This window comes from Pelodiscus sinensis, chromosome 4 (assembly GCF_049634645.1).
Source record: "Pelodiscus sinensis isolate JC-2024 chromosome 4, ASM4963464v1, whole genome shotgun sequence".
In the NCBI taxonomy this organism is placed as follows: Eukaryota; Metazoa; Chordata; order Testudines; family Trionychidae; genus Pelodiscus; species Pelodiscus sinensis.
The window spans coordinates 100,850,368-100,872,650 of NC_134714.1; the positions used below are offsets into that span (position 1 = coordinate 100,850,368).

General features: G+C 43.6%; 1 protein-coding gene across 12 annotated transcripts in view; it reads left to right on the forward strand.

Annotated features, from left to right (window-relative positions):
• The window catches only part of PPFIBP2 (PPFIB scaffold protein 2), a 247,702-nt gene that overhangs the window by 111,901 nt on the left and 113,518 nt on the right, over positions 1–22,283 (forward strand). Inside the window, exon 1 of one of the 12 annotated variants that reach the window (XM_075927837.1) lies at positions 11,875–12,025. The exons of 10 other annotated variants lie outside the window; for them this stretch is intronic. Coding sequence is in view for 1 of the 2 variants with exons in the window: in XM_075927834.1 (XP_075783949.1) it covers positions 15,421–15,468 (48 nt within the window). In the remaining variant the exon portion in view is untranslated. Of the gene's footprint in view, positions 1–11,874; positions 12,026–14,672; positions 15,469–22,283 lie in introns of those variants that run through there. One more of the 12 variants, XM_075927834.1, reaches the window with a different exon arrangement.

Sequence of the window (22,283 nt, forward strand, 5' to 3'; positions counted from 1 at the left end):
AAAAATTACCAGTCAGTTGTCATTGGACAAGCTGAGAGAAATGTCATTAACTGAAGTGCATAAACTGTGTAAAGTAAATTAGGGTTTTACAATTCTTTTATTTTAGTGATCTAAGTTGTTATCAGTAACATAGGTACAGTAATTCTGTTTCTGCAAAAATAATTTATTTCAGCTTTTTCAGTGTCCTTCTAAGCAAGTTGAAGACCATATAAATATTTGATTTGAAGGTTTTGGCTGATTTAAAGAAAAAATAAAGTTCTGTACATTTCTATAAATTTTCATCTTCAGCTGTCTTTACCACTTTGGGATGAGAATACACACGCTTCTGTGTAGTGTCAATCAGACTGATACATTTATCCAAAAGCAGCTTCACTATTGTTACCCTAAATTTCACTGGAGACCACCCCAAGATCACACACACATGGATTCATTAATTGAGGAATTAACAATCCACTATAGGTATGCTGAACTTATGTCCTGAGGGGCAAGAGGGAAGAAGAGAGGGGAGGAGTGGATGCCGGGAGAAGAGGGGTTGGAAGGAGGGGTGGGCATGAGGAAGGCAGGGGATTGAGCAAGTCATGTGTGAGGGCGCAGCAAGGCATGAGGAGAACTGGGGCAAAAGATAGTGAGGGGGTGGATACCAGGGAGAAGGAGGGCAAGGGCTGTCAGGGAAGGGGGAGGCACCAGGACGGTGCAGGGGTAAGGGAAGGTGCAGGTGCCAGGGGATTGTGGCGGTGAGGCAAAAGGGCAGACACTGGAGGGGAGGGACGGGCAGCAGAGGGCAGAGACAGGGCAGGTGGGTAGAGAGGGGATGGGGTGGGGTAGCTACAAATCATCAAAGTGGGGCTAGAGGAGGGTGGACACAGGGGGAAGAGAAGGGTGGGTGCAGGGGAGGGGGCAGGTCCCCAAAGAGCCGAGGGGAGTGAGAAAGGCAGTAGCCAGGACAGCAGAGGAGGGTGAGGAGTGGGGGGGCAGCAGGCACCAGGGGAGCAGATGGGGAAAGGGGAGTGTGGGAGACATGACAGCAGAGGGAAAAGGGAGAGGTTTATAAGATATTTATTAATAATGTGGGTACCACAGTGGCACGCACCCGAACAGGCACAAAGGGACTCAATACTGACACATAAGACAGAACTCACTCTGCTCATGGGAGGAAAATCTTAGAGAGGTGCTTCCCTCAGCCTCTCCCCCCAGGCTAATGCAATTCAAGTTGGGCTGATACAATTGCAGGCTAATTGCATGGGGAAGGGACTTGTGGGGGCCAAACCCATTCATGTTGGTAGAGGATGGCAGAAGGAGTTTTTAGAGGGGTTACATTTAAATCGGCTTCCGTACCTAATGACTGGAAAGTAGCCAACGTGACACCAATATTTAAAAAGGGCTGTAGAGGCGATCCTGGCAATTACAGACCGGTAAGTCTAACTTCAGTACCGGGCAAATTAGTCGAAACAATAGTAAAGAATAAAATTGTGAAGCATGTAGAAGAACATAATTTATTGGACAAAAGTCAACATGGTTTCTGTAAAAGGAAATCATGTCTTACTAATCTATTAGGGTATGTCTACACTACCCTCCTAATTCGAACTAGGAGGGTAATGTAGGCATACCACACTTGCAAATGAAGCCCGGGATTTGAATTTCCCGGGCTTCATTTGCATAAGCTGGGTGCCGCCATTTTTAAATCCCGGCTGGTTCGAACCCTGTGCCGCGCGGCTACATGCGGCCCAAACTAGGTAGTTCGGACTAGGCTTCCTAGTTCGAACTACCGTTACTCCTCATTCCACAAGGAGTAACGGTAGTTCGGACTAGGAAGCCTAGTCCGAACTACCTAGTTCGTGCCGCGTGTAGCCGCGCGGCACGGGGTTTGAACCAGCCGGGATTTAAAAATGGCGGCGCCCGGCTTATGCAAATGAAGCCCGGGAAATTCATATCCCGGGCTTCATTTGCAAGTGCGGTATGCCTACATTACCCCGCTTAGTTCGAACTAGCGGGGTAGTGTAGACATACCCTTAGAGTTCTTTGAAGGGGTTAACAAACATGCGGACAAGGGGGATCCAGTAGATATAGTATACTTGGATTTTCAGAAAGCCTTTGACAAGGTCCCTCACCAAAGGCTCTTGTGTAAATTACATGGCCATGGGATAAGAGGGAAGGTCCTTTCTTGGACTGAGAACTGGTTAAATGACAGGAAACAAAGGGTAGAAATAAATGGTAAATTTTCAGATTGGAGAGGGGTAACTAGTGGTGAACCCCAAGGGTCAGTCCTGGGACCAGTCCTTTTCAACTTATTCATAAATGATCTTGAGAAAGGGGTAAGCAGTGAGGTGGTAAAGTTTACAGATGATACCAAACTGTTTAGGATAGTCAAGACAGAAGCAGACTGTGAGGGACTCCAAGAAGATCTCACCAAACTGAGTGATTGGGCAACAAAATGGCAAATGAAATTTAATGTGGATAAGTGTAAAGTAATGCACATTGGGAAAAATAACCCCAACTATACGTACAGTATGATGGGGGCTAATTTGGCTGCGACAAATCAGGAAAGAGATCTTGGAGTTATCGTGGACAGTTCTCTGAAAACTTCCACACAGTGTGCAGCAGCAGTCAAAAAGGCAAATAGGATGCTAGGAATTATTAAGAAAGGGATAGAAAATAAGACCCAGAATATCTTACTGCCCCTGTATAAAACTATGGTACTCCCACATCTTGAATACTGTGTACAGATGTGGTCTCCTCACCTCAAAAAAGATATTTTGGCCTTGGAAAGAGTTCAGAAAAGGGCAACTAAAATGTTTAGGGGTTTGGAACGGGTCCCATATGAGGAGAGGTTAAAGCGACTGGGACTTTTCAGTTTAGAAAAGAGGAGACTGAGGAGGAATATGATAGAGGTCTATAAAATCATGAGTGGTGTGGAGAGGGCCGATAAAGAAAAGTTATTTATTAGTTCCCTAAATAGAAGAACTAGAGGACACCAAATGAAATGAATGAGTAGCAGGTTTAAAACTAATAAAAGAAAGTTCTTCCTCACACAGCATGTAGTCAACCTGTGAAACTCCTTGCCAGAGGAGGCTGTGAAGGCTAGGACTATAATAGAGTTTAAAGAGAAGCTAGATAATTTCATGGAGGTTAGGTCCATAAAAGGCTATTAGCCAGGGGATAAAATGGTGTCCTTGGCCTCTGTTTGTCAGAGGCTGGAGAGGGATGGCAGGAGACAAATCGCTTGATCATTGTCTTCGGTCCACCCTCTCTGGGGCACCTGGTGTTGGCCACTGTCGGTAGACAGGATACTGGGCTAGATGGACCTTTGGTCTGATCCAGTACGGCCGTTCTTATGTTCTTATGTTCTTATGTACATTACACCCTTTACTTCCCGTCAAGTGTCCATCTTGACCTGGGAGTACTACCTCCAGGGGTGGGACTTCTTGTGGCAGGAGGCATGGCTAATGTGTCCCTAATTTTGGTTCAGAAAATATGGTCGCCATAACTATAAGGTTAAACTAAAGGGGACTGAGCTGTCTCACACACACACACATTCATGCCCTCAGACACTCACACACTTACTCAGGCAAGAACTGCAGAGAGAGAAATAGCCAAGGCATAGTATATCTGGAGTGTCTGCCTGCAAACATGGATCCCGCCTGGCGAGCTGATCAGAAAGAGGCTTCTGCCATGTGCTCTCTCCTTTGATTGGAACTGGGCAGTTCCTGTCACGCATGCAGAGTCCTTCCTCCACATTCGTCACCAAGGAGCCTGCCCAGACCCTCAATCTGGGTCCTTTGTTTGTTTAGAGCAGCAACATCTCTGTGATCGCTTTAATTAGTCATCACCTGGCTCCACGTTCTAGCCTTGCTGTTTCCCTGACCCCAAACATGCTCCAGTCTCCACTCACACACTCTCTTACCACAGAGAGATGCAGCTTAGAGCTAGTTACAGAATTTAAAAAGCAAATTGGATGAAAGTTACAAAGATTACAAAGTTGCAGAGTTCAACAATCAGGGAGCTTACAATAAGTTGTGGGACGTAAAAAGCAAAGCAGATAAAAATTACAAAGAAACAAGTACAAAGCTCCAAAGCTTATTGGTTACAGAGCTACCAAATGACTGAGAACAATTTCCATCTTAATCATCCACAAATCATCAGTCATAAAGTGACATAGAGGAAACATAGGACCCAGTTCTATAAAACCATAGGACTGTTTTTACAAAGTGGCTCAAAAGCTGGCTGGTTGGTCAGCTGGCAACTTCCAAAACTGTTATGTCGACTCTTCTCACAGCCCTTCTGAAATGTGGCCATGGGAGAGGAGTTTTGGTGGGAGTGTCTCTACACATCAGCTCTGCCAGATAGCATTGGCTTTCCCCTTGAAAAAGCCAGGACTTGATGTGGGTATTCTAGTACCAAGTACAGATACAATGTATTCTAGCTTTTGTCCTGCATGGAAATGAAAACCCGTCAGTAACCAGCATTGCAGTCAGTTACTGTATTAGCTGTTCAGCAGAAATTGAAAAAAAAAAAATCAGCAGTAGGCAAACTAAAGCCACAAGTTAGAAGTAGGGATGTGAAAGGTTGGTCACCCAGTTAACCATCATTCCAAATGGCTAGTGCTTATTGGTTCCTGTTAACAAACAAGAGGCTGCTCCAGCCCCACAGGGGCCTGCCATGGACAGGGGCTGCTCTTGTCCCAGCCACTGTCTGCAGCGGGCCTGGTGCCCCACAGGCAAAGGCTGCTCCCAACATCCAGATTAGCCTCTGTCCGTGGAGAGCCTGGGCCCTCTGTGGACAAGGGCTGCTCTAGCTGGGGCTAGGAGCTGGGAGCCGGCAGCCCTATGGAGCAGTCCCCAGCCCAGGATCTTGCTTAGTCGGTTAAGTAGTTAAACATTAGGGTTAACTGATTGGGATTTTACATCTTTACTTAGAAGTCATCTCACAGCCAATGGGAGTAAATTGTCTCTCGCCAGATGTTTCCCCTCAAAAGTAAACACTGATTCTGCATTCCCATAATTATTTGCACCCATCTCCTGTCCAGCAGTGGTACCCCATAGTCCCAACATGACCACCTCTTAGAATTTCTGCTTCACAGTGATCAGAGCTAGATTTAGGGCATCTCTGATAAAAATGTAGAGTTCTGTCCCACCCTCATTTGGGATACATTAGTCATAGGACTGACCTGTGGAGAGAACTATTCTGAGTGTTTTCGGGAAGCCTTTGAGGATATAGCAATTGTACATTTGCTTTTACAAGGATTTTGAATAATGGATCTGGACAAATCCTGTGCATCAAAGTCTCATCTGTTGTCTTGAATGTGTTGTCCCCTTTCAGTGAGCAGCTGACAAATCTGTAAAAGTTCTTTTCCCCTTGTGCCTAAAGCTCTGCTATATCATCCAATCTGATGTTCAGTTGATGTACCTGACGTATAGCTCTGCTATACATCATCCAATACTGTCACTGAATTTCTAGCTCGTCTTGTGGATACAGTATGATGCACTGCTCCAATTTTGCAGATAAAGGTAATTTGCTGCTTGTGAGAGGAGGCTTTTGTTGAAGGAATTGTTATTTATCAAGGGCTGAATAAGGAGGGCTTTATTTTATTATATCATGAAAACTAGTTAGAAACTAGCAGTGCCACAAGTGTGGAATAGAGGTAAAAATATTTGGTAAAAATATTTGTTTCTGAATATAGAATGCTGGATTTGGAATGGTACTGGAACTGTATAGAACAATCTAAACCTAAGTATACTTGCTTACAACCGTCATCCAGTCATTCAATCTGTATAAAATGTATTTGGGCAAGCAGGCCTGTCATATCTATAAGATAGCACTATAGATCCCCCAATAAAGATAACAGTACATTATAACACAAGCCAAAAGCACAACATTGCCTAGGGAGTTGCACTTCATCTTTGGTTCCAGCTGAATATTTTCAGTTTTATTATCTTTTCAGTACTGAATAGCTAAAAAAATCTAAATATTGTAGCTCATATACACATAAATAAAACAATACACACATGCAGGTGGCTTTTGTTTAGAATCTGAAATAAATGCTGAAATTGTTTTATTTCCTGTTCAAGACTGGAGTGAATGCTTTAACAGGAAAATAACCTAGTGCTTTTCCCACCCTGTCTCATTTAGTTGAAAGAAGGGTCATACTTCTGCCTGATATAGTATAATTATGATACAGTACAGTAGCACTAAGACCTCTAAAGAGTGGCTTAATTATTTCTCAACTTAGAGCATAGTAAATCTAGAAAGAAAACAAATCTGGAAAATGAGTGTCATTTCCTGCCAGATTATAATAAAATACTTTAGGTAAAACCTCTGACCAGTTTTTTAAAATAAAAAATAACCTGTAAAAATTTAGGGTGGGTGAAGCCTCATAATGCAATTCTTATTTTATTAAAAAGAAAGTCTGAAATTGCAAAGAGTATGCAAATGTCTCTGAATAAGTAGATAGTAGCTTCTCTCTCAGCACTGGTGATACTCTCTTTATAAACTAAGGGAAGACAGCCACTTATTGCTAGAACTACCGGGAAAGCCTAATGGTGTAAGAGAGCTATAGTATAGTATGACCTGCAGTTGGGAAAGGGTCCAAAGTCTCCTGCACCTGCTCAGGGAATTATGTTTTCATCTAGTGTATGTAATAGGAGCCTGGCTTAATCATGCCGGCATAGAAATGGGGGAGAGAGGGCACAACTATTTGATGTCCTCTGCAAATTAAAAGTCTTATTTGTCCTGGCTATTCACTGGTGCTTCCAACATGCAGAATTACAAATACCACTTCAAGGTTTTGGTTCAAAATTAAAATTGTTTCTCCTTCAGCCTAAGGGTATGTCTACACTACCCCGCTAGTTCGAACTACTGGGGTAGTGTAGACATACCCTAAGAGACAACCTGCTTTACTTGGGAGTGTGACTTGGTCTTGGCCAAATGGCTCTGAACAAGTTGTTGGAGATGCTTTTTCCTGTTTCTCCAGTCCTTTCCCACCACAAGCAAAATGGGTGCTGCTATTGGCAAAAATGCCCTGATTTTCCTTTCCGGTACATTCACACTCCCACTCTGCAGATGAGACATACCACATCCCCTTACCATTCCCTTACTGCAGACATGGGGATTTGGATACATAGGGCATTTTCAAGTTGAAAACCTGCCAGTAAAATTTGGTCCTGACCCTCTTTCCCCCAGTCTCCAAGGGTATATGTATGGTGACCATATTTTCTGACCCAAAAATGGGGACAAATTAGCCACACCCCCTGAATCCAGAAGTCCCACACCTGGGGTAGTAATTCCGGGGTCCAGAAGTATTTGACTGGAAGTACAGGGTGTCATGTGACCCCTCCAAGAACTCCTCCCACAGTCCTCTCCCAATAGGGATGGGTTTGAGCACTGTAGGAGCCACCCATGCAACTATACTGCAATTGCATTGCCCCAGACCTAGGGTCTCAGGACACTGCAGCACTAGGGTTCCAACCTCAATTAGAGATGAGATCCAGGATCAGAGACCTATTACTTTGCAGTGTAGATGCAGCCCCATTTAGCTCAGGGTCTGGGAGTCATCCAGAACCAGCCCATAGTTTCATGGGACAACTTCCTTAGTCCTCTTAATGGATGATGATTACTGGTTCCAATTAACTGGCTATCAGAGGGAGCTGGAACAACTCCTCACCTGCTGTGGGCAGGGGGCTGCTCCAGCCTTGCAGAGGGCCCACTGCAGACAGAAGTTGCTCTTGTCTGGAGCATCCCCTGTCTGTGGAGGACCTGGGGGTTCCAAGGCAGGGACTGCGCCAGTGTCCAGAGCAGCCTCTCTCTGTGGGGAGTCCAGCTTGCTGCGGACAGGGGCTGCTCCAGAGGGGGCTGGGAGCCAGCAGCAGCCCCCGTGTGGCCCAGCATTAACCGGTTAACTTATGAATGGGAATTTACATCCCTAATGAGATGGACTGCAACTGCAGTTTTTGAAGTTACTGCAAAACTATCAAGTTTCTACAAACCAGAATGACAATACTGAACTAACCATGACAACTACAGGGTGGAGAAGACCATGTCACTAACCCTCCCCACCACTGACTGAAAGGTCCATTTCCCGTGGAGATCAATGGAGCTGGGCTATTTTAGATGTAAAGCTACCGAGAAATGTACATGTCAATCCCACGATGGCAATGCCTATATTATGTAAATAACACCTAATACTAATTGCCGAATGAGATCACTTCCCAACTTGCTTACAAAGGGCCTGATCTAGTTTAAACTTTAAGTTAGGATTGGGCCCAAAGTTAACTATATCATCTTGGGTAGTCACTCTTAAAATATAAGGCACCAATCAGTAAAGCCCCTCTGCCTGGTAGAGGTGATCTTTGAAGAAAATTGGAGAGCCTCTGAATTGACTTCTTCTAATGGTAGTGCTTTCTTTCACTGGACGTGGGGTCTTTAGCACAGGTTCACTTTGTGTCAGAATAATTCAAACGTGTTGTCACAGCTAACTCCATTCAGGTCTAGGCAACATGCAGCCCAAAGACAGAAAAACAAGTCACTTGAAGCTGGAAGTCAAAACATTTCACCTCTTCTCAGAGCTCACAAAGGGCTTGTTCACCCAGAGACACAAGTTATGACAGCCCTCTCGGGAGAGAGACGATACGTCTTGCTTCTCTGTGGATGTACCAAATGTTTTCATGTGGCATCTTAAGATGCTGTTTAAATCATCAACTGCTTGGATGAGGAAGACTCACAGGGAGTGTCTAAACTACATGGCTCTATCGATGGAGTCATGTAGATTAGGCTGATCGGCAAAGGGAAATGAAGCCACGATTTAAATAATCGCGGCTTCATTTAAATTTAAATGGCTGCCGCGCTGTGCTGACAAACAGCTGATGAGCTGTTTGTCGGCTCAGCGCACTAGTCTGGACGCTCCCGCGCCGACCTGAAAGCCCTTTATTGACCTCCCCAGTATGCCTTGTAGGATGAGGTTTACCGGGGAGGTCGATAAAGGGCTTTCATGTTGGCAGGGGAGCGTCCAGACTGCCCCGATCTGCCGACAAACAGCTGATCAGCAGAGCGGGGCAGCCATTTAAATTTAAATGAAGCCGTGATTATTTAAATCGTGGCTTCATTTCCCTTTGCCGAACAAACAAATCTACATGGCTCCGTCAACGGAGCCATGTAGTTTAGATGTACCCACTGAGTCTGTCCATCATCCGCACTAGAGTGTCACAGTGATTTCACCAGAGTGGTAATAGACCCCATCTCTTGTGGAGCAGCAGGGAGCCTGGGGAGGTCTCTCTGAGGGAGAGGCCAGGGATGCCTCTATTTCAGTAGTTCTCAACCTTTTGGGCCCATGGACCCCTTCTCTCAGTGTAAATCTTTCCGAGGACCGCCAGTTGCTAATGGAAACTCATTATTTCCATTTAACACACACTTATGTCAGATCTGCACTTACGAACGGGGCTTTTCTCGCCCCGGAACTCGCGGGCGGCGGGACCACCCATACACGCAGTGGTCCCGCCACCGCATCCTCTGGGGCGAGAAAAGCTGCTCCAGGTGTCCCTGGTCTGCTGGGGAGGGGGGGGTGCAGCTAGTGCCCCCCCCCCCAGCAGACCAGGCTTTTGTTGTGGATGCCTGGGGTAGAGCAGCTGGGGTGCTGCCGGGTTGGTCCTGGGGGGACCTACCCGGCAGCGCCCCAGCTGTTCTGTCCCAGGCTTCAGATTCAGCCGCTGTTGAAACTGATCAGTGGCTGATTCCAGGAAGCTGGGGGCAGAGCAACTCTGCCTTGGGCTTCCTGTAGTCAGCCCCTGGTCAGTTTCAGCAGCAGCGGCTGAATCTGGAGCCAGTTCCGAGTTATGTACAAATTCAACTTAAGAACAAACCTATAGTCCCTATCTTGTATGTAACCCGGGGACTGCCTGTAGAGGTCTGAATTAGGGATATTAGATATCAGGTAACAGAACAGTCGAGTAACTGCATAAAATATTATCGGTTATTTGATTATTCTATACTCCCTGGGGGTGGGGCCAGCAGCCAGTGCGCTCCGGCCCCACATCAGGGGAGCCCTCTGCCACCCTGCATTGCTGCCTCTGCATCAGAAGCAGCAGCACGGGGTGCCAAGTGGGAGCTGGTCCACAAGGGGAGCCAGTTTAAAAACTTGCCAGAGCTCTTTTACTTTGCTCCAGACCTGCTCCAGATTTCTGGTGTGGCCCCTCATGGCCAGGCTCTCAGCCATCCAGCCATAGATGGAGCGGAGATCCTGGAGGTTCTCCTTATTGCCCCATACCTCCAGGAGGGCCAGGACCTCCACTCCAGACCAGGATGGTGCATGCCTTTTTCGGCCCCTGGCAGGCTCCTGGGAGCCCTGTGCATGCTCCCTGAGAGGGCCAGTGGGCTCTTGTAGGACTTGTGGCTGGGACATGTGTGCCCACACATCAGGCACCAGCAGCCGTGTGGTGTCTGGAAGCTCTCTGGGTCAGCTTCCTGCCACAAGCCCTGTCCCTGGCGTCTGTAGCTTTAAGAGCTGCCAGGAGACAGAAACTATAGAGTTGTGATGATTGTGGACCGAGTGGCTAGCAGGGCACCTGTGTTATTTCCTGAAGGCCTCTTTTTTTTGAAAGATGTCCCTCTTCCGTGTCCTTTGGAAAAAGGCTTATTCCTCATAGAATGAGTGTTACTGCCATCGGAAAAAGCCATCCGTAATTTCGACTTTCTGTCAAAATAACGCAGTTGCAGTGTGGATGCTAGTATTGTTTTTCCAAAATAACGGCCGTTATTCTAGAAAAACTCTGCAGTGTAGATGTACCCATTGATACTTCCCCATGAACAACTACATTCTGGGTTCTGTCAACAGATCCGTTTTTTAATTAACTTAACACAAGCCTGGTTAATTCCATATAATGTAAATTTTTAAATCAAAGTATTATGTGACACTAAGTCAAATGCATTGGGAGAATCCAGCTATACTATGTCAGCGCAGTTACCTTTAGCAAGCAGATCTGTAATCCTGGACAAAAAAAAAAGTTTGTATGACAAGTCCTTCCTTCCATAAAATGAAGCTGACTGGCATTTTAATTTTTTTAGCCTCTAATTCTTTGTTGATAGAATCCCAAATTAACCATTGCATTATATTACCTGGGATAATAGACATGCTAACTGGTCTATAGTTCCCTGGGTCATCCATTTTACTTTCCTCCAACATTTTTTTTTTTTTTTTTTTTAAAGAAAATGGACCTACAGTAGTAGTCTTCCAATCCTTTGGGAATTTCCCTATTTTTCCAAGATTTGGTTTTTTTTTGTTTTGTTTTGTTTTTTTGTGGTTCAGAGAACTCTTTAATTCCTTTAAGACTTCTGGGTGTAAATTATCTGGGCCTGTTGATTTCAAAGAGTTTAATTTTAGCAGAGTCCATCTCACATCTTCCTTTGTTGCTAATATGTCTAGATGAATGTTTCAGATTATATTCTTATATATGTTGTGTGTCCTCTGTTTTGGGGGGATACGGGAGATAACATTTCTTGATAACTAAAACTGCTCAGGTAAAATACTAAATCAAATACCAGACAGAAAATAATGGTCTGGATTGAATGGAAGACTGCCTGTTCAGTTTTTTGTAAAGGGAACAATTAGAAGTTGATAGTGGCTTCTTAATGGAGCATTATAATAGTAGCCATAGGAAAATATTTCCAAACTGTAACATTTCCCTCAGCTTATCTTTACACACCTCATTGACACCATCTCCTCTTTCTAGTTGAATGAAAAAATACTCTGATTAATCTTAACACATTTTATTTGTCTGCTGCTTCACTCATCTGGTACTTGAAACTCTTTAGGGCCAAAGCTCAACAGGAGAGAAAATCCAGAATGTAGGTGACAGGCTAACAGCAAGCATGTGACTGTTTTGGAATGTACTTTGTCAACATTCCTAGCTGATAAGGGTCTGACTGAGTGTAAGAGAACCAGAAATTCTGTCAGTGTTACCTTGTAGTCAGGAAGAATGACTGTGACAAAATCAAGGTGCAGTTACATGAAAACTGAAACAAATCATGGGACAGGAATACGGTATGTTAGCAATTTAAATTTTCTTTGTAGCAAGAGAGCTGTTGTTCACCTGTCTGTGAATATTGTACTCAGACAGTAGTAAAGTAATGCAGCTTTCTTTGAACATAATTAATTGATTCTATTGATGTCATGCATAGGGATGTTAAATTTTGATTAATCTGCTAATCGAGTACTCAGTAAGGGGGGCACTTGCTATCCCACTGTGGCCCTGCCTGTGAAATGTACAAGAGCTGCATGTAGCTCTTGTACATTTCAAAGGAAGAGGCACCCTGGGGAACCCTGCTTTGTCCCCGCTCATGCAGTTTCCCTGCTCCACCTCTGCCTCCCTTGTCCATAACCAGTTCCCCCCAGCACCAGCTCCTGTCCCGTCCCCCCTTTGGTGCCTCTAATACAGGAGAAGGGGGAAGAGGGGAGAAGGCCAGAGGGAACTAGCTGAGTAGTGACTTTGGCTTAAGTAGGCTAGGCTTATCGGGTGGTCGACTAGTCGCTCACATCCCTAGTCAAGCAGTGACATTTTGAATGAGATAAGTTTTAAAGAAATTATTATTGGGTTTAGCTAACTATTTAAAAACATAATGGGGGAATGCTTTTTAACAGAGGCAAGTTATTTTTAAAAATGGTCTGAAATGAGGGAGATTTGGAAAATCTGGAGGATTGGAAAACAATCTGAAATCGATAAAGCTTAGGATATCTGATTCCTCACAAGAGATATAAATAACATGTAACTTACACCTGAAAGCCCAAAATTAAATTGTAACTAACTGTTGTCCTGCATGCAAATATATTTCAGAACTTTCAAATCTCTTTATCTCAGGCCGTAACAATTTGTGTATTTTTAGTGTGAGGTCCCCAGTATGTCACCCAGGTCAGTTGCTGTCACATATAATGGGCATGTTTAATTGAATATATGTAAGTCATATAGTATAGGCACGTGAGAAGTGGGTGTTTTTATGAGCTTTTGATGCTATAGACAGTTGACAAGACAGGCAAATATGGGAAGGCTGGGCTAGATGTCAAGAACTGCTGAATTATGAAGAGAAGCCGTTCCTACCAACAGAGGCCAGCTATCAGTTAACACTTATGAGACAAACCTGGAATGCATCTATACCTATCCTAATTCTTTCAAAGGCCTATCACAATTGGCATTGTATATTTGACATTGTACCATTCTGGTACATCGTCAGAGGTTTATACAAGCCTTAGTCATATTAGCACTTCCAGATATTTTTAATCTCATTCATTCTTTAGAAATCTTACACATTTTCCCCAGCATGTGACTTTAAATGAGAAAAAGGAACTTTACGCAGAACGGCAAACAGGGATACTCCCCTCTGCTTTTTGCCTTGGAAGATATTGAACAGAGCTCCTTTGACCCTGTCTGCAGAAGAGGACTTGATATAACATGGCATCACCTCTTTGACTGCAGAAACTCCTCCATATAGAATCGTAGGACTGGAAGGGACCTTGAGAGGTCATTCAGTCCAGTCCCCTGCACTTATGGAAGGACTAAGCACTATCTAAATCATCCTTGTGAGATGTTTATCTAACTTGTTCTTTAACATTTCCAGTCTTGAAGATTTGTACTTGAGACCTGTGTATTTTGGGGTGTAGCTAAGGGAGGCAGATTCAAACAAGAATTGTCTTTCAAGGAAACATACTGCATCAAATTCCTGATTGTACTTTCTGTCTGGGAATATCGCAAGGCACGGTTACTGGCATGCTTTCCCTCTTCCTGCTGCTAAGCTTCCTTTAAGTGGGGTTGCGTATGTGGCCCGCGAGACATTTCATTTCCCATTGCTCATGCAGAGGGTTGTCGGATTCTGCTGGTTTCCATCCACAATGTGGGGGGGAGGGGTGTTCCTACCAGTATCACTAATGTGACATACTCGTAAAGCAAGGACACATGAAGTGGAGCGTGTGCTGATTGCACAGAACATTGACTGTAAGAACCGTTTGCTCCTTCTGCATCAAATCAGAGCACTGCTATGGGTCATTTGGCACACCCTGTAAATTCTAGGTTCCCAAGTGCAATTAGCAAAACTATCCTGTCTTGGGGGACAGTCTTGGTTATGCCAATCTTGTGACCTACTGAGATGAAGGAGGGCTACTCATGCAGCTCGTTCACTAGCCTAGGTTGCCCATCACTGCTTTAAGATCAGAAAGAGTTTCGCTAGGGAACCTGTAGGCTTTTATGTAAGGATGCCATTGTTCATTGTGCAAGGAGGAAAACCCCATTCTGTCAAACAACACACTCACGAGGCATCATGGCTTTTTCAGCTGATGAAATGACCTGGATCTGTGGTTTAACTTCTTGCAAATATTAAAATGTTTTTGTCCAAAATAACTCTTCATATGGAGTTCTTTATTTCCCATTTTCAAGTCAGGGCATTTTACCAATCAACTCTAAATAGCTGAAACTGGAATTCATAAAGAAAAACTAAAGTCACAGCCATAATTCTGTCTGGAGGCACTAGGGGACACCACTAGAACAGGCAGAAATGCCTGAGACTTCCCCTCTCAATAGAGCCATTGCTTTGACTATACATTCATCTTGGCATTTCAAGTTTGAAACACTGCCATGCAATGTGGCTTCAGTTGCAGTTAAAAAAAAGACTGTAAAAAGCTGGGGGCATATCATTTTGCTTTGTAAAGATGAAATACAGCCCTGTCTGGAAAAAGTCGTGTTCATAAACTATTTGACTTATCCGTAAGGGTCTTTCCTGAATCCCTTCTATTTTTACAGTGTGTTCTGTGAGAGTCAGCAAGTAATACAAAGAGCAGGACTTATTTTTAGGTTTAATCCCAGCTTGATATAAACTGAGAAGCTAAGTAGTGTTATGAGAAACACAGAGTAAAACAGAGACAGGAAATAGGGGGTCTTTGGGTAATGAGTTCCAGCCACTCTTGAAACAGAGAGCTGGTGAAGGCATTACTTGAAAATTGTTCCTCTATGAGAGCTTAGTAATTTTTAGCTTGTTATTTTGCCATTAACAGGGAACAGTTACTGCAGGCTAAGACTACTATGGAAGGTTCCTTTTTTCCAAGAGACCATCTGGCACGATACATCTTTTGAAGCTTTTAGAATGATGTTGCTGCTTGTCACTACTGATAAGCTACAAAAAAAAACCCAACAACTAAACAACAGATGCTCGGAGGGGAGAATCTGAAGTTTATGCAGTTGTGTGTTGTATATACATCTGTCAGCAGAGTTTGGGATAAGCCTTAGGAACATAGGCAGGAGAGTTAAGAAAAATATGAACATAGATGCATGCTCTTAGAAGTAGGCGATGGAAAGGGGAAAAGTAGCAATTGCATTCTGCAAGACAAAGCTTTGTCCTCTGTCCAAAAAGTTCATCGTAACCCAGGAAATATAATTGCTGAGATGGGCCCAAAGCATGGATGGTGAGATTGATATTTACAAGCACTTTACGTGGCTAAAGAGGGTAAGTGATTTGTTGTGCTCTGTTGACTCTCTGTAAATACTTGTTAGTAAAAGACTTTGACTTTTCAGCTTCATAAAGAAAAGCATATTTAGTGCCTCAAACTTAAACAATTGCCAAGTTCTTCATGAGAATCTAATTATAGGCATACTTCCACAAGAGGGGAAAATCAGCACTTTGTGCTTAAAATGAAACTCTGAAATCAAGCTTTGGACTAATGGGAAACAATATTTTAATTTGAATGTTACTGAGATTGTAAACTTACAGCAAGCTTCCTATATAAGAGTTTATGGTAGGCAATGAGAATATGTTGTTGATAGCTTTGTGATAATTGAGGGCATTTGTGTCAGTAGTTCATGTAATTAACCCTTTATACATAGGTGTAATTGCATGGAACTTTTGGGGGTGAGGGGATGATATATTCATCATTCAGTGTAGTTTATGTATTTTAAAAATAGATGAAATACAATTCAAATCTTAAATTAAGGTGAACAGCCTGAGCTTAACAAAATAACTTCTAAATAGGATTTTTTAAAGTTCTCTTGTGTGAAAGTAAAAGTGGAAAAGCCAGAGTTTTCCTTTTTACTTGAAAACGAAGAGTATTTCTAGTGCATTTTTATAATTTTCTTGTATCCTTTTTCTGATTCTGTTATTCAGTTTTTCATGGTAGCAATGAATAGATTTTATTGTGTAAAAAACTTTTCTTTGCTGACTTCCCAATAATATTATAGTATTAAAGAATAGTTTTATATATTTCTGTAGAAATATTTTCTTGCAAATACTGTGCATTGGCATAAACAATTAAGTATGTATTCATTCCCATACAATTTTCAGACTATATTAGTGTGTTAATTTTTGAAATGTCTGGTTAATTACTTTAATTATAGTTTATGTAAATAAAAATAAATATGTAAGTAAAAGTCTATTCTGTATATTAAGTATGAACAGGATCTACAATTTTCATTGGCTTATTGAATTCATGTAAAACTTCATAATAGTATCTCATTCTCTAATAAAGGCTGAAGCTTGAGAAACTTGGAATTCAGTCAGTTTGAAAAAATTATGTGGAAAATACTTGCTTCAGTCCCTGGGGCCCTTGTGTCTTTGCACTTGGGATATGCAGCAGGAAATGGCAGTCGGTAATATTATACTATCAGAGGTTAGCCTATGTTTTTTCACGGTTAAAGCAAGGGTAAATAACTTTTACCCTTTCCTGTTTTCCTAGGTCAGAAGTTAAATCTTTTTACTAAAGTAAGTTTTCAAACAATGAATTTCCCCCTTCCTGATAAATTGTCTCTCTCAACTCTTAAGTAGGCTAAGTAAAAGTTTGTGTGCAGTAAACAAGATGTTCAACATACACTGTAAACTGAAGCCAATCATTCTTTGTCTAATAAAATGGGAATGCTCAAAAAGTAGCTTTCTGTAGCCTGGACTCCTCCACAGTGATGAATTTTAATCGCTTTAAGAGTTACTCAGAAACCCCATTAATCTTTTGTTCCCTATTGTGAAAAGAGTTTTAACACCATGTAATGCTTTTATGGAAGAATTAATTCTCGAAACAGTGGATATTTTGGGATTATTTTCAAAATCAATATCTCAGAAATGTATGCTCTGTTAAAATGTATATGCTATACTCTTATTTTACATAAATGAAAGTATAATGCCATACAGTAGTTCTAGGTAATGCCTTTTATGTTGATGACTTGGAAATAGTATGTCAACACTGCTCCCTTTTCTTAATGTGAAAGGGATTGGAGAACTGCAAACGATCACCGTTGTGCTCCCAAATTCTTTTGATAAGTGATAAAATGCTGCACCAATCTTAATGTTTTATTGAATTCTTATGCCCCAGAATCCCAGTGTTGTGTCAAATGTTCTGGAACCAAATGTGATGGCAAATAAAGATTTCAGGTCCTATCATTATAAACGGATACTCTTTGGCTGATAATAAAAGCAACACTTCTCAAAGGGTAGGGAATAGCACTTAATAGAAAGCAACTGAAATGGACTTCCATAAACCTTTGGTGAAATATGCCAAAGCAGGCTCCAGTTTCATCATGAGTATAAAACACTTATGATAAAAGGATCAGTTTTTCCTTTACAAGTTATTAGGTGATATAGGTAGATTTTCATTACAGTATAATATCTCTGGGCTAGAACTGGATTATGGGATCATAGAGACAAATGTAAAAATCACAGACCCCGGGCATATAATGCAGCTGATATTTTCACATTCTCAGAAAATCAGAATCAGCCTCTTCACAGTGATCTCCTGTAACATTTAACTTGTGCAACAGCGGATGTCATGTGATAGCTGGCAGGGAAAAAAAACACTTACCGGTAGATCAAATTGAAACAAATGTTACCACAGTTCAACTCTGCCATATGTACTTTCCTGGCTATGAAAAGATGTTTTTAGAGTGCCAAGAGGGACTCTAGGCATCGGATAGGTAGTAGAAAAATGAAGGAGCAAGTTGATGAAGCCAAAAAACTCAACAGTCTGGTTTTGGTCATACAACGAGCAACATTAACATTTTGTTTTTTGCCTTTTTCTGATGGGAAAGATGTTACCAGTTGTGGCACTGTTCCCTATAATAAGCACAGGGAATAAATCCCCAAGGGTATGTCTACACTGCAAAGTTAATTCAAAATAACAGCCGTTATTTTGAATTCACTTTAATAGCATCTACACAGGCAAACCACTATTTCAAAATTAATTTGAAATAGTGAAGTGCTTAATTCGAATTTGGTAAACCTCATTCTATGAGGAGTAACACCAAATTCGAAATCGAATTAAGTGCTTTGTAGACGCGTAAGTCGAAATAGGGGGCCTCCAGTCTTTCCCAGGGAGCATGGTGGCCACTCTGGGCACAACCAGGAAAACTTACTCTCCTCTCCCCTAGCCCTGGAGCCATTAAAGGGGTAGACCCTGGCCACAGTGCCTGTGCCAGCTCCAAGTCTGCCAGCCCAGAGCCAGCAGTGGCCACCCTGACCCAGTGGCCCCAAAACATGAGCCAGCAAGCCACTGGCAGCCAGCCCTCCATCACTCCCTAGGAGCAGTCTGCCAGCTCCCAGGAGCCTGACAGTGGCTGGAGAAGGCGGGTGCCTTCCTGGTCCAGGGTGGAGATCATGGACCTTATTCAGGTTTGGGGGGGGTGCCCCCAACATCCATGATCCCCGCACTAGATGGAGAAATGCAGCTGTCTATGGCAGGATAGCTGTCAGCCTGGCCACCAAAGGCCACTGTGAATCCAGGAGCAGGTTTGCATGAAAATCAAGTTGGTCTGGCGAGACCCCCAACCCTGGGCTCTGAGCTTCCCCTCCCCCTTCTTCCCCTTGCTTCCCCCTTCCAGCTCCCTCCTCCCAGATTTCCCCCTCCCCTCTCCCACCCTCTCTTCTCCTCTCCTACCTCCTTTTCCCAGTCTCCCCAGAGGTTCATTCCCCCCTCCCCCCAGTTTTGTTCAGTAAACCCAGTTTCTATTTTGAACATAAATGTCTTTTATTTGACATCAGGAAGGGGGGCTAGGAAGGGGTTGGTGGAAGGACGCGAGGGAGGAATGGGGCACGAACCCCCGGTGGGGAGGACCAGGGTGGCTCTGAAGGCTCCTCAGGTTGGAAGCTCTCCTGCAGGGCTTCCTGGATCCTGACAGCCCCCCGATATACCCCCCCGGATAGCAACCTGCAGCAAGTGCAGCCGGGCTGATGGCAACGACCCCACGAGACGCACTGGCATGCCCAGGGGCAGCTCTGGCTCCATGTGGCCTAGTGCTGTGGTGTCCCGAGTGTGGGCAGTCAGGGCACTCCAAGACTGGACTGCTTTGCTGTCCCTCATCGAGGTAGACAAGCAAGCGGGGAACCCTGAGAACTGTCTGTCCGGGGTGGAATAAGGTCCCTGTAAGCATGGAGCTCAGATATCTTCAAGCAGCAGCCCCACACACTAAGTCCTAATCTGATGCCCTGCCGGCACTGGTTCTGGCCATCCTTAACTTCGGTTCAGGCTCCACTCAATGTGGACGTGCTGTTTCGAAATAGCAAAACACTATTTCGAAATAGTTTTGTGTGTAGATGCGCTATTTCAAATTAGCTTAATTCAAATTAGCTATTTCGAATTAAGTTAATTCGAAATAGCGCTGTAGTGTAGACATACCCCAAGTTGGTAGAATCTTATCTACTGCTGGAAAGGCAAAGAAGTTAGCTAGTTGTGCACATACCATGCTCAGCAAATTGTTGACATGGTAGGAAATTATTTCACAATGAACAGACATTCAGCCTATAATGGATGGCAGATGCATGTAACTCTACAGTAGGAGCAGGGGTGGTATTTGGTGTTTCAGTCTACCCTTTGTATTGATGAAGGCATTCTTAGAGACATTGCTACCCCCTGACAAGATATGCAACTATGGAGGCCATATAAGCTTCTACTTCTGCAAAAGTGTCTCTCCATCATCCGAGACCATAGACGTTTTTATGAATAGCGGTACTTGTCTAGCATCACAGCTCAAGAAGTAGCAAGTTGTGATCAAGGCCCTTGTACATATTTATCACAGAGCACAAGCGTGTTGGAAAGTGCTGCCACTTTCAAGCCATTTTACAGAAAGCCAGCCCTATGAGTCAACCCAACCTCAGTAAGGGAGAACATCCCAGTAACCCTAATGAGACCTTCCATGACAAAATTAAGAAGCTGATACTGAAGAGGAGAAGAGGCTCCCACCTCAGATAAAGTCAAAGGATACTTCTCTCTAATATGAACTAGGGATGTGAACGACTAATCGACTATCCAATAAGCAAATGCTTATTGGATAGTCAACAGGCTAGTTGAATAGTTGCTTCCTGCCCCCTGCTGCCTCTATCAAAAAGAGGCAGCAAGGGGTGGGGGAAAGGAAACGGGGTGCTTCAAAGTGGCAGCACTGCATGGAACCTGGGGCCAGACCCCGGGCTCCACATGGTGCTGCTGCTTTGAAATGCCATGTGTGGCCCACTGGCCCAGGCTGCCCACAGCGTTTCAAAGTGGTAGCACCACATGGAGCCTGGGGTCAGCTGGGGACTCCCCCAATGGTCCTGGGCTTCATGCTTGAGTCTCCTGCTGACCCTGTGGCTCCATGGAGTGCTTTCACCTTTGAAGCATAGCAACAGCACTGCTTGTTTCATTGCATCCAGGTGAATCATAGAATCATAGAATCATAGAATAATAGGACTGGAAGGGACCTCGAGAGGTCATCGAGTCCAGCCCCCCGCCCTCAAGGCAGGATCAAGCTCCGTCTACACCATCCCTGACAGATGTCTATCTAACCTGTTCTTAAATATCTCCAGAGAGGGAGATTCCACCACCTCCCTTGGCAATTTATTCCAATATTTGACCACCCTGACAGTTAGGAATTTTTTCCTAATGTCCAATCTAAACCTCCCCTGCTGCACTTTAAGCCCATTACTCCTTGTCCTGTCCTCAGAAACCAAGAGGAACAAATTTTCGCCTTCCTCCTTGTGACACCCTTTTAGATATTTGAAAACCGCTATCATGTCCCCCCTTAATCTTCTTTTTTCCAAACTAAACAAGCCCAGTTCATGAAGCCTGGCTTCATAGGTCATAGGTCATAGGAACAGGAAGAAGAACCGTGTATCTAGCAACTCTGCAAAGTTCTTATACTAAAAGCTCTAAAATATTAATGGTTTGGATTTGCATTCCAATTGTAGTAGGAGATTCAAATAATATCTACAAGTATCTCCCAAATAATAATTCACTGTGCCCATGGTTATGCAATTGTGGAACAGAAGTAGTGACCTGGATGTGTCGCAAAACAGAGATAAAGAGATAAGAATTGCATATTTCTCTTGATAGCCTTGACCCCACAATAGACTGATACAGAAAAAAGGGAGGATGAGATGAGATGAGATGAGATGAGATGAGATGAGATGAGATGAGATGAGATGAGGTGATCTCTTTCTTCAGTCTGGATGCAAATGACAAAACATAGTTTCTCGGGCTGTGGGCCATGGACTGATGGAAGTCAGTGGAAAACTGGTTGGTCACACACTGCTGACTCTGCGTCTTTGTTTTCAGTTGCAAAATGGCAATACAAGAAAGAATACATTAAGCACATCCTTAAGATTATTTTGTCTATGCATGCAATTGCCATAGTGGCCATAGGGGACTTATTCAATTCTCTGTGGACCTGGAGATGGTTCATGTGATTGCAAATGGAAGGGGAACTATGACTATGGAAGGAGAACTCTCTATTAAGCTTTGGATGCCTTGCGAAAAAAGTTTGAGAACCGCTGATCTAAATGCTTTATTATTGTTTCAGTATGGCTTCTGTAGAATTAGTGCCGAATTACTGTGCTTCAGTGTACTGACCAAACTGTCAAGCTCATTTTGAGCAGCTTGATAAAGCTTCCTGAAGCTAAAATTTAGCACACACAAGGAAACCATAGATTGTCCCATTCTGAATTTTATTACTTTGTATATACTTTCTGTATTTTGAATATGTCTTTGTCAGAGCTCTCTTGTCAACAAAGCAAATGCTGCATGCTTAGCTATTTCAAAATAGAGCGCCCATACTGATTGGATGCTGAATCGCATTTAAGGCCACCTGGAACCACTCCAGGTAAGGCATCGGGGCATAAGGATGCAGTTACTCCATGGAGCCCTCATCTATTGTGCTGCAGTTTCTGCAGGCTGCCCTCCTGACCCTGCTGGAAGGCAACTCCCAGCTGATTGAGGAGACCCTCCCCATCTGTCTGGGAGCACAGTTCTGGTGGCTGGACACAAGTTCCTACTGGTGGGACCAGCTCATCATGGAGCGGTGGGACGACCAGCAGTG